Source organism: Saccostrea echinata, unplaced genomic scaffold, assembly GCF_033153115.1.
Source record: "Saccostrea echinata isolate AGI-Se365-2 ecotype Australia unplaced genomic scaffold, CSIRO_AGI_Sech_v1 ptg000029l, whole genome shotgun sequence".
Lineage (NCBI taxonomy): Eukaryota > Metazoa > Mollusca > Bivalvia > Ostreida > Ostreidae > Saccostrea > Saccostrea echinata.
This window is the reverse complement of record NW_026889778.1, coordinates 23,461,934-23,474,600: the sequence shown is the minus strand read 5'-3', so window position 1 is coordinate 23,474,600 and position 12,667 is coordinate 23,461,934. Positions and strand designations below refer to the sequence as shown.

At 33.6% G+C, this 12,667-nt stretch overlaps 1 protein-coding gene across 1 annotated transcript; it reads left to right on the top strand.

Annotated features, from left to right (window-relative positions):
- The first annotated feature begins 7,106 nt into the window (after positions 1-7,106).
- LOC133194648 (uncharacterized) lies at positions 7,107-12,462 on the top strand. Its single transcript, XM_061330561.1, has 3 exons — positions 7,107-7,146; positions 7,321-7,477; positions 12,110-12,462. Exons 1-3 carry the CDS (start codon positions 7,114-7,116, stop codon positions 12,304-12,306), a joined length of 387 nt encoding a protein of 128 aa, XP_061186545.1. The 5' UTR covers positions 7,107-7,113; the 3' UTR covers positions 12,307-12,462.
- Positions 12,463-12,667: the final 205 nt, after the last annotated feature.

The window sequence follows — 12,667 nt, the reverse complement described above, 5'->3', positions numbered from 1 at the left end:
ACAATGCCCCCCCCCCCCCCCCTATTTTCTACGGTCCTCAACAATTATTCATTTTCTGACGGTAGTTCCTTCAAGGGTTCCTGTTGAAACTTCCAATTTTAAAACATGTATACATGTATAACAGTATAAAGGTTTAACATCTTCTGTTGTGACATTATACATTAATCAGAATAATGAATAATTTAATGAAAAAGTAGTGTGGGAGGGGAGAGGGCAAGCGGACATTTTCTGTTTGGATGGGCACTACGTTCCAAGCCCCCGCCCCACCCCCAAGTCATATAATTTGAGGGGTCACACCAGACACATAAACTTTCTCTGGTCATGCATCCTCAGATAAACGCTTCGTTTTCTATAGTATACTAATTATCAGCAAATTTATTGAGGAGCAGCCCCCTTTCTATGAACAGAGAAGAACTTCATTAAGGATAAGAACTCATAATCATCGTCACAGGGAAATTATATTATATATAAAAACTTTACCCTCTAACATAATTAAGTAAATAGGTTCTGTTTCCCATAATGCATCGCTCTGCAGAGGCTTTATTCATTGGTCAATTTTCACGAGGCGCCATTTTTGGAGTTGAGCAAGACGGAGAAGAACTCGGGCGTAAGGTGCAAATGTGAAAAGTTAATGATGTTTTCGCCACCCAGTGTCTTTAAAACTGTGAAAAATGCAATGATCAACAACCAAGGATTAGTGTACGTATATTTTTATATACTTTTTTACGGTAAATAATAGTAATAATGGGCAGAACAAATCTTTCCCATCGAAGACCACATTCGTTTTGACGCCATTTTGAAATGTTTGATATCTAAGTTTTAAATATTTTAGTTTACACATTGCAAAAACGAAAAGAGAAACTTGAATTATACAATATTTAGTGTTTTACGATCAAAGATGCATAGATAGTAGACTTTGTATAGCTAGACCCTATGGCACCACATTTGTCTTTTTCCATGCTGTACGTTTTGCATTTTAGATTATTTTTTTTAGTGAAAATGAATGCTTACTATAATAGTTCTCTCTCTATGTATATAAATGAAAAGTGTATGATTTTTTTTTTCGTTGTTAAATCGGATAATAATATTTGTACCGAATATGGTTTCCTTGTTACTACAGACAAAACGTATATCCGGTTTGAATACATGTGTTCTGGGATCGGATGATCAGATCGTCAACTTCATGAACTTGTTAGACTTTTGGAACTTTTTATGATGTAACGACAAGGTATAATTGAATTATTTCTGCTACTAAATTACGATGAATTATTTCTGCTACTAAATTACGATTAAGTCATTAATATTTAAACAAAAGGTGTCTGCAATCTCAACTTATCAGATTATTCACGAAGGACATCATCATCAATGGAAATTTAAAAGACAGCTGAAAGAGAGAGTTCTGACTATTGTAATCCGACACAGATAAAACGCCTTTATGTGGCAGATATAATTACAAATTATGAAGAATCATAAGAACAATTTAAATAGATTGTCTGTAACTAGAGTACATATACATCTTACAAAGCCATAGCACAACCCTTATTGATATGCATAGTGATGATTTGTATAGGGAAAATGTATTGGTTTTAAAGTGCACTCTCTATAATAATATAACAACTTTTTAAGAAACAAATGATAGATTGTGAATTGAAACAGTTTACTGTTCAAAAGACAAAATTTTTCATGTGTGACCTGCTGAGAGATTTACTGAAAATGTTAAAAATAATAAGCCTACATGATGTACAAATATTGATAATTTTTGATAGTGTTTCAAGTAATGCAAATGAATCATCTAAATTACAATCATCAATTATTGATGGCGGTCGCAACATCGTAGAAGCATAATGATAAAAATAAGTGAATCCGCATTTGTTTGAAATTTTTGTTTGTTTATTTATTTTCCTCCCTGGTAGTTATTGAAGTCTAGGCCATTATTAAAAATACTTTTGTTTGATGTACTCCGACCCACATTTTGCAAAATGGTAGGTAGGTAGATTTTTTTTGGCAGTATCTAACAAATTGATTTTTGTCATACAAAAACACAGGATTAGAAATTTATTGATGTTTCATTATGTACACTGACCAGCTAGACAGATTTATTATTTATTTCTCCATAAAACAAAATTTTTGGAGAAATTATAAACCTCAACTTTATAATGAAACAAAATTTATTTCAATGAAACCAAAAAAAAAAAAAAAAATTGAAATAAAATTTCAATACTTAAAAAAATGATTGGGTAGGGGTGATTTTGATGGGTTATTCGGAGTACATCAAACAAATCATTTTTAGCACACTGAGCCAAAGGTTCAAGTTAACTTTTCTGATCGAAATTTGTCTGTTGCCGTGGTTTTCGTAATTTTTTCACATTTCAATCTTCTCAAGAACCACTGGGCCAATTTCAACCAAACTTGCTATAAAGTATCCTTGGGTAAAGGGGATTCAAGTTTGTTTAAATAAAGGGCCATATCTTCTTCTAAAGGGAAATAATTACAAATAAATGAAAAATTAATGGCATCATTTAAAAATCTTCTTTTCTGGAACCACAGGGCAATGAAAGATTCCAACTTATTTGGAAGCATCCTCGGGTAGTGTAAATTCAAATTTGTTCAAATCATGACCCCCAGTGTAGGGCGGGGCCATAATGGATGATCAATTTTACATAGGAATACATAGGAAAAAATCTTTTAAAATCTTCTTCACTAGAACCACTGTATCAGGAAAGATGACACTTATGTTGAAACATCCTCAGCTAGTATAAATTCAAGTTTGTTCAAATCATGACCTCCAGGGTAGGACAGGGCCACAATGAACGATCAAAGTACATAGGGAAAATCTTAGAAATTCTTCTTTTCAAGAACAACAAAGCCATGATTGGTCATATTTATATACATGGGCAATGAAGTAATGTAGATATATTTAAATCATGAACCCCCCCCCCCCCCAGGAGAATAGAGGGGCCATAACAGGGGATTATAGTTATACAAAGGAATAAAAAGGATTTTCTTCTTAAGAACAGCAATGCTAATATGTGTGATATTAATTCAAAAGCATCCTTAGAAAGTGTAGAATCCCCCCCCCCCCCTTCCAAACCAAACCACTTTTATATTTAAACTTTTCAATACTGAACTGATTTATATTTTTTCCTACCCAAAGAAAGTGCTTAGGTGAGCAATGTGGCCCCTGGGACACTGTTTATTGTTGGTCTTATAGGTGAAATCAGAATGCAATAGTAATTGTACATAATATATTCTTTCAGAGAGAAGAAGTGACATTAAAGGAGAACAGCAAGATGTATGATGAATCAAGATGTGATCATGTGGTAAGTGGTAATTAATTCAATCATAAATAGGCATGTATAACAATTGCATGAAAAGAAAAGAACTTGAGTTTAATTGGAATGTTGAAATACCAATTGCAAACTACAAGAGGTTATCTAAAATTATGGCTTGGAGTCTTCTTTTTCACTCTTCTATAAAATTTTCTGTCTGGATGATATCTTGCATGATATACACCATGCAGTGAGGAATTTAGTTCATTCGAGCTAAAAACTCATGTGAACTTTTCTGATCACCTTTTGTTTTGTGTTTTGTCCATCAAACTGTCTATCCATCTGTGAGCTTTTCACATCTTTAACTTCTTCCCAAGAACCACTAATTTTAACCAAGGTTGACACAAAGTAAGGATATTCTGAATTGTACAGACGAAGCCCCCCTCCCCCCTTCACCCCAAGGGGAAATGATCAACTCTCTTAAATATAATTGATATGATCATTGTTGAGCAACTTTTAATTTTGTAACCTGTAGACTTTATTTTAAGAATAATGAATATTTGTTTAAGAGTCCTTTTGCCATGGTTCAATTCAATCATTGAAAATATTTTGAGATGTTTGAGGATTCAAGATATCAGGAGTAAAATGCTTAAAGAATACTTCCAAATTACTTCAACATACATGTATCTATGGTACTCGAGGTGTCTGTGTTCGAGATGCCAAAGTTCAACTGTATGGCTATGATAAAGTAGTAAATATTATAACTTACTAAAACACTTTAACATTGAAACATGTTAAATGAAACAATACAAGAATGAAAATTAAGGACATACACATTTACTGATTTCTGGCTGGTCAGTATTTTGATGACTGTAATTTCTAAAATATTCAGAGAAACACATTGAAGCTTTAAATGTAGGTATATGTTAACTAAATATACTATAAGATAATATTTATAAATGTTAAGTCTTGAACAAACATTACAACATGCATGTATGTAAATTGGGGCTAAAATTGGTTAATGGCTATCGCCTTAATTTTCAGTGACATAAAACAAGATTTAGAATGCAGGTAAATAATACTAGTATGTGTCTGTACATATGGTATAGCATATAGAACTTGTACTGAATGTTGATTAACTAAATCTTGAATGGCTGTTATGTTGGTCGTCTTTGATGAAATTTAGATTATTTGTATGTAAACTGAGTGTACATGCAATTTGAAATTATTCATAAGGTATTAAACATGATTAAAGCATGTGTATGCAATGCAACATATGATGAATTCATATTGACTTATATGGATATAACTTTACATATATATGCATTGATTTTTTTAGGGTCCTGTTCAGTGGATGCCATGAGATGATCTGTCTGTCCATCTGATATCACTTATCCTGAGTATATTTTCTCTCCTCATAGCCCAATCTCACTCAAATTTAACTCGTAGAGTGCCTGTGGGTGGACCTTGGACTAATTATCTAGGTCAAAGGTCAGTATCAAAATACACAATATATCTTGTCCAGAGCATAATTTTCTTCCCTTGGTATGATCTGGATTGTGTGCCATGGGATGAAGGGTGTGTAGTGATCTTTAACCAATTTTCTAGGTCTAATGTCAATTAATAAGAAAAAAAAAGATTTGTAATATCCTTGTCCAGAACACATTTCTCTCCAATTGACTCAACTAAATGCAGTGTTCTATGAGATGGTCATATTCTCAATCATACCTGCTTTGATATTTATCTGGCTTAAAACATTACATGTACTATGTAATGTTCATTATTCTGATTTCATGGTCATTAAATTTAAAGACTAAAACTAATCACTAATATTAGTACATTAAAGGACATTGAGTGATCTTGTCAGATTTCTAAATAATATTCAAGCATACAATTCTTACAAAAAATAATTTTTTATTAAAAATATATTGCAGATCGCAGATGATGTGAAGAAAATACAAGGGAAGCTGATGTTGAAAGAAGTACTGAGTATTTAATCAAGTTTATGAATGGACGTAGATGTGAAAGACTACTACATTGTTTACCTAAGATATATGATTTTAATTATTTTGATATAATTTTAAAATAATGTTTTTGTACGTCAAATGAATTATTAAACATATGATTTGATAATGCTGTTTTTTCTTTATACATCTTTTAATAGATTTTGAAAAGAAAACACAGTTTACCAAGGAAATTAATAATATATATTTTGATTTAAAACTGCTGTTCTCTTTTCACATTCTAGAAAAGAAAGATTTACCATGGAAAATACAGGGATTCTTGAGCTTCCAGTTGCCTGTCAATCATTTCCCAAAATTGAAATGCTCAACCTACCCTGTAGTTTCCATGGTATGGAAACTATTACACAACAATTCCACATTGCTTCCCATGTCAGAAGAAGAAGGGAATCTTGAAGTTTCCCTGTAATTTCCTTTTATAGGACACCAGATAATTCCACCAAGTTTCCATAACATGGAAACCGCTACGCTCCAATTCCATGTAGTTTCCCGAGTCATGGAAACTTGAGGAATCATGAGGTTTCCTCTAGTTTCCGTTCATGGGAAACCTGAGGATTCCATCCAGTTTCCCAATTCCATGGAAACCACTACGCTCCGATTCCACGTAGTTTCCTAATTATGGAAACCAGTGGAATCTTCAGGTTTCCCATTACGGGAAACTACATGGAGGCTTGGGAAACTTCAGGTTTCCCGAGGTTTCCGTGATTCGGGATACCTAATGGAATCGGAGCGTAGTAGTTTCCGTGCCACGGAAACTTGACGGAATAACCTGGCATCCGCTGCGGAAACCACTGGGAAACATGATGTAAACTTGAGGTTTCCATGTGGTTTCCGTATAGTTTCCCATGATGGGAAACTGCTTATTTCACCCAGTGGTGGATCCCACCATCACCACCATCACCACCACGGAGTTTTTCACGTGTGGGAAATGGATTTTACGGGGGGTTTTTTTCTGTTTGTTTGTTTGTTTGTTTGTTTTGCTTGTCAAGAAACGTTTGGGTTGGGCATTTTTTTTTTTTGACTGGGATGGTCTCCCTGGGAAAAATTCCTGGATCCGCGCCTGCTGTTAGGCCGAAAATCATAGGGGGATCTTGGATCCCAAACTCCGCAAGTCTACCGGATACATATGAACTAAACGTTTTTGTTTTGAATTTAGGTGTCAAGATGGCTTCTCCAATATCCAAAAAAGTTCAACTTTGTCCACACTGCAATAAGTTTTTGTCAAGCAGAACAGTTCTGAGGCATCGTCAGTTGTTTGGCAATCCAAGGAGACGAGGCTGGCGTCATGTGCTTCAGGTGCCATCACTCAGTCCTCGTAAGTTTCATTTCATTCAATAGAACACCAGTGTTACTGATAGATCTAGTGTGTGGGGTTGAGGTTAGGTGGCATTACGATATTAAATAGCTGTTTGTATATTGCATGGGAGCAAAGGAGGAAGTTTTTGACAACTTAACTGTTTTATGTCTATTTATATTTATATCCGTATGTAATTTTAATCTTGTCTATACTAATACAGATTTAGATTGGGCTTCAATTTACTAATTATCATTGTTGATTATTATACATGTTTATTCTAAGATCATATAGATTCATATATATATTATATTTTTCATTCTTTAGGAAAATTTAATATGATATCCAAACGTGTTAAGGGATCCCCTCTTATACTCACCAAACCTCTGTTTATAGTGTGTTTTAAGCATCATGATAAAAAAATAATATCATATAATATTTGCTGATATTAAAAATTATACCCACAGGTCCTACGCATTTACATGTACCTATAGATGAAGGTGTCACTACAGACAGGGAGTTGATTGACATGGAAACACCAAGGCAAACACCAGAAGTCATGGTATTAATATGACTTATATACTGATTATAAAAAATAACTTCATTGAAAAAAATATTTGCAATTTTTTAAAATAACTTTATAACTGGTGTACTAGTACACTTTATTGCACATTAATAATTTTTATTAAGATTTCTTAAATATGCAGTACAAAAGAGGTCTGTTCATTATTTTCAGGATGAAACCAATACAATCTGTGATGAGTCAGAAGTTGAGTCAGACAATTCAGAACAAGATGATGATGGTCAGGTAGCTCAACACTGGGATGAAACAGATGATGATATTATTCGGGACATTACCAACAGGGATGAAAGACATGGACAGGAAAAAAGGAGTAGGGCACATCAGTTTGTGTTATGGATTTTGTATTCTCTTCTGCATATCCAAAACAAGTTCCTGTTAAGCAATGCTTGTATTATAAAACTGCTTCAGCTTCTCAATCAGATATGGGTGAATTCAAAAAAAATGACCAAACGCATATTTATCATCCCACACTAAAAATACAGGCAATGAAAATAGATTTCTATGTCTCAGCATATGTCTTTAGATAGTGTCTAAATACCTGCCAAATATCTCGTCGATATCTCAATTAACAAAAAAGTTATGCCCAAAAATGATGCTAAAATTGTCAGGAGTGCAACACCTTTTTGTGACATTTTGAAATTTCAATATTTTTTGGAGATCTGTGAAATAAAAAATAATGCTTCATGTTGAAAATAAAGACTTTCCTGATAATATTCAAAGTATTGAGCTTTAAATGTGGACTGTCAAAACTTTTGTTTAATCAGGTTGTGGTCATGGCTGATGTTTAAAAAAATGTTATACCATGTCAGGAGTGCAACAGAAAAAATGTAGTGTTGCCAAAAAAAACATCAATTGTAAAATTCTGATATACAATTAAGACAAAACAGAATTTTGGAAGTGTAAAATAATAACTGATATACATTTTAAAACTTAAAAATGTTATATAAATCACAGGCAGCATTAATGAGAGTCAAGTATATGTGCATACCCAAAAATGTCAGGAGTGCAACATTTGATGTTTTGCTCCCAAGCATGAAAAAACTATTATCATTATATGATTTTCTGATTTTTATTTTGGAAAATAAAGACACAAAGAACATTTTTACCAAATAGATTTATCAATTACAGGATCTGTCTGTGCTTCAGATCCTCATTTCTATGGTCAGGAGTGCAACACATTTTTTTAAAGATTCAAGTTGTGTGACGAAAAGACTTCTATTCATGCTTAGAAGTATTCATTAATTAATAATGATCTTTTTGTATAATTTAATGCTAAATTATTGACAGTTTTATTATTAAAATCCTTCCTTTTTTAATTTTATCAATTCAGATGTGTTTTTATCTTTTTTGTGATTTTTTTAATGAACGTTAAACATAAACACACTAAAACATTGTCATAAAATTCGAGTAATTCCTCCTCAACTTCACTGAAACAACAGAACAAGTTCTTATGTAATTTTCACTTCACAATTCTACTTTAAAGGCCCCAATGCTTTTGGTCAGGAGTGCAACAAATATGTTAAATTATAAATCGTCCAATAAGAATAAAAATAAAGAAAAAATGATGAGTAGAATTTTTCTGGTGGGTTACTGTGTTTGTCTTCTAAAGGAAAATATGCTTTAAAATATATTTTATCTTCTAAATATACATTTAAGCTAGTTTTTTGGCATAAAATAGGGTATAATTCCAGATAAAATGCGAATTTTAAATACTTTCATCTGTTTTAATTATGAAGTATTGGGCTATAAGTATTGCACAATTTCATTACCACTTGATGTTGCCAACACTTTATGAATTTTTGTGTTCTATGGTTTTAATTTTAAACTTTACTGCAGTCAGGAGTGCAACAAAACTGCTTCATAATTACCGATGCTTTTTAACTATCTTTACTAAAAATTAAGTTGAAAAAAAAATGCTTGATACTATTTGATGTTCAAAACACTATGTCTATCAACAAATTACAGAAATTTTACAGTCAATTCAGGGAATAGTTTTCATCATTTCACATATATTTTAAATACAATTTATATATATTACACTTTGCAAATAATCATGTTTTAAGGTCTTCAAAATATGAAAGACCTCCTGTAAACGATGAAAAATATCAACACGACAAATTGATTTACAAAGTAAGAATGGGTTATTGTGTGTTATAATTTTTAAAACAATGTTAAATAAAATACATATCAGATGTCAGGAGTGCAACACAATAATGTACAGAACATGGGGTCACTTCAAAATCTAGTATTTTTCGTAAGAGAACTCGTATATAACAATTCTTTTTTGGCTTAGATTTAAAGAATTGACTTGAACGGACAAAAAAGTGAATTTTGGGGAATTTTATTACTTCATATTTTTTTCATATTAAAACTTTTCAAACCAGAATTGAAAAAATAATGTAAAATAACAATCAAAAAGCCAATTTTTTGTCACATGTACAAGAGAAGATACTCATTCAAGGTCTAGATTTAATCATTTATACCCCTTTTACCATTTTGAAGCATAAAAAACTATAATTTCTTGTGATTATGTATTTTAGAAAGTCTTTTAAGGTGTAATGATATTTTCTTTTTTCAAAAGAAATTTTACAATAAAAATTCTGAAACTTTTTAATCCAATTGTCTATTCTATTGCCACTTCAGGATTTTAAACTAGAATGCATTTGCAATATGATGATATAAGTGAAAAATATGTTATAAGTAGTTGAATTTTACCAAAAAAAATCAGTTTGGTGGTCATTTTTTTTGAATTCACCCATATTTTATTTTGCAGGAAAATGCAGCAAGCTGTTTCAGGTTATTTATAATGCATTTCCATATTCTATTTACAGGTTCCATAAGTTGGTTGAGTTTGACACGGATGACTTTCTAAAGTACATTGTATGTCCTAATTGCACTGCTCTTTACAGATACAAGGATGTGGTGCAGACCTGTAATGGCCGAACTGTTGTACATAAGTGTTCTAATATAATGTTTGGTTGTAGGGTGGACAAAAGCAGCACCAATCATGGACGCCGAGGGAAATTTCGCTGTGATGCCAGCCTTGTCCAGGAAGTTCATCTGTCAAACAATAAAACAACATTTTATCCACTGAAAACTTATTGTTACAAAAATGTTATTGATAATCTTGAACAATTTCTTTCCAGGCCAGACTTTGAGACAGAATGTAACAAATGGAGGTCAAGGGATGTAATTCAGAACCATGTTGGGGACCTCTATGATGGAGATATTTGGAAAGAGTTCCAGACTTACAATAATGAACCATTCCTGAGTCAGCCGAACAACTATGCACTAATGATTAATGTTGATTGGTTTCAGCCCTTTGCAAGAAGACTGGACATATCCATTGGTGTTATTTATTTTGTATTCATGAATTTACCAAGGCATTTACGTTTCAGGATGGAGAATGTCATGTTGGTCGGCATTATTCCTGCCCTTATGAAGGAGCCAGATTCACTTAATTCTTTTTTACAGCCAATTATTAAAGAATTGAAATTGCTTTCCAGGGGATTCGAGATTAGCCCAGCCAACAAAGACCCAGTGCAAGTAAAAGTTTTATTGCTTTGTGCATCTTCAGATATTCCTGCTGCTCGAAAGCTTGCTGGTTTTATGGGGCATGCAGCAATAAAAGGGTGTTCTTTCTGTGACATTTCTTTTCAGGATAACTTGGGTAATAGGTATTGTGGACCTGTAGACCCTACCACTTGGAGGCAGAGGACTAGAGAGGAGCACATCAGACATGCAGGGATGGCTAAAAATGCAGATAACCTGACAAGACAGAAGGAGATCCAGAAACAATTTGGCTACAAAAACACAGACTTGTTAGAGTTAGATTATTTTGAGCCCTCTAGATTTTCTGTTGTAGAGCCAATGCATAACCTTTTTCTAGGTACAGCCAAAAAAATTTCTGTCCACTGGGTGGATAGCGAGCTGCTGACAAAAACTGATTTTGAAGAAGTTAGTCGGAGGGTAGCTGAGTTTAATGTGCCAGCAGATATTGGTAGGCTCCCTACCAATATTGCCACCAATTTTTCTCAATTTACAGCTGATGAGTGGAAAAACTGGGTGCTGCTTTTTTCTTTATATTCATTGCAGGGATTGCTTCCAGAGAGGCATATGCAGATGTGGCAGAAATTTGTTTTAGCTTGTAGGGAACTGTGCCAGCCCACACTGAGGAAAACAAGATTAATCATTGCCGACAGACTTTTCTTACAGGTTAGCAAAATGGCAGAGGACCTGTATGGACCAGCATTTTTGACTCCAAATATGCACCTCCATGGACATTTGAAAGAAACAGTTGAGCGTTATGGCAGTATTTACGGATTTTGGGCTTTTAGTTTTGAAAGATATAATGGTTTTCTTGCAGATTTTCCCACAAACAAACGTTCTGTGGAAATCCAGATTATGCGGAAATTCCAGCAGGTTGGTTTTGCAGCTGAAATGAAGCACAGAGAATGCGGAGAGTTTTCAGAATTTTTTTCAGAGTTCTGCCGAGAGGATCGTGGAGACTGCCCAAAAGTTCCAACATCTAAACTGCAAGTTGCTGCAGAGGAACCAATCCATAGGCAAGACCCTCAAGTTTGGACAGATTTGTGCCTTTTGCAGGTTAAACAAAAGGCTTTTACTTTGTTGACGCTGGGCCAGAAAGAACGTGATGACCTGAGGAAAATGTATGAATGTTTATATGATACTTCATTTTCAGATGATGACATTGCAAGGGTAGCCAAAAAATACAGCACAGTTTACTGGACTAATGAAATGTATGGCTCTGTTTCTAGTTCCAGATGCAAGAACTACAAAATTATGTTGGCTAAATGGGCAGGGGATGATTCTAATGTTGACCCTCATTTCGGTGACATTAGACCAGGAAGAGTGCTACATTATCTCATGCATTCAGTTGAAAAAGATGATTGTATTAAAGTTCATGTTTTGGCTGTTGTAGAGTGGTTCAAGAAGACAGACGTGAACTTGGGATACCTTCATCCAGTCACTGTTTGGCAGAAAAGAGTGCAGAATGATGGTCCTGCTTCCTACATTCCTATTCAAAGGATACTTGGAAAGTGTGCCTGGACTATCAAGAAACATGGCCATCAACATTTCATGGTGGTGTCACCTCTTCCTAGGCGTGTGTTTTCCTAAGAACCACAAAGTGAAAAATATTCTGATACATGGATTAATTTCATAATATAGGGTGTTGTATTTAAATTTCTTCATGAACATGAGTAAAGTTACATGCTGTGAGGAATCAAGGTATGTTTCTGAAAAGTATTATTGACTAAGGGATATTTGGTTATTAAATAGCATTTTGAATTTGTATCCACTATCTTCATTCGGTCTCCCTGCAACCCTGTTGTTGCACTATTTCCTGTATTTCAAGAATTTTTCTTGTCATTTGAAATGGAGGTTTTGATTGAACTACAGGTTTTAGAGTGGTGAGGAATGTAAGATCTTTAAGAACATGTATGTAAATAGTTTTGATTTGTTGTGTACATAGTGCTAG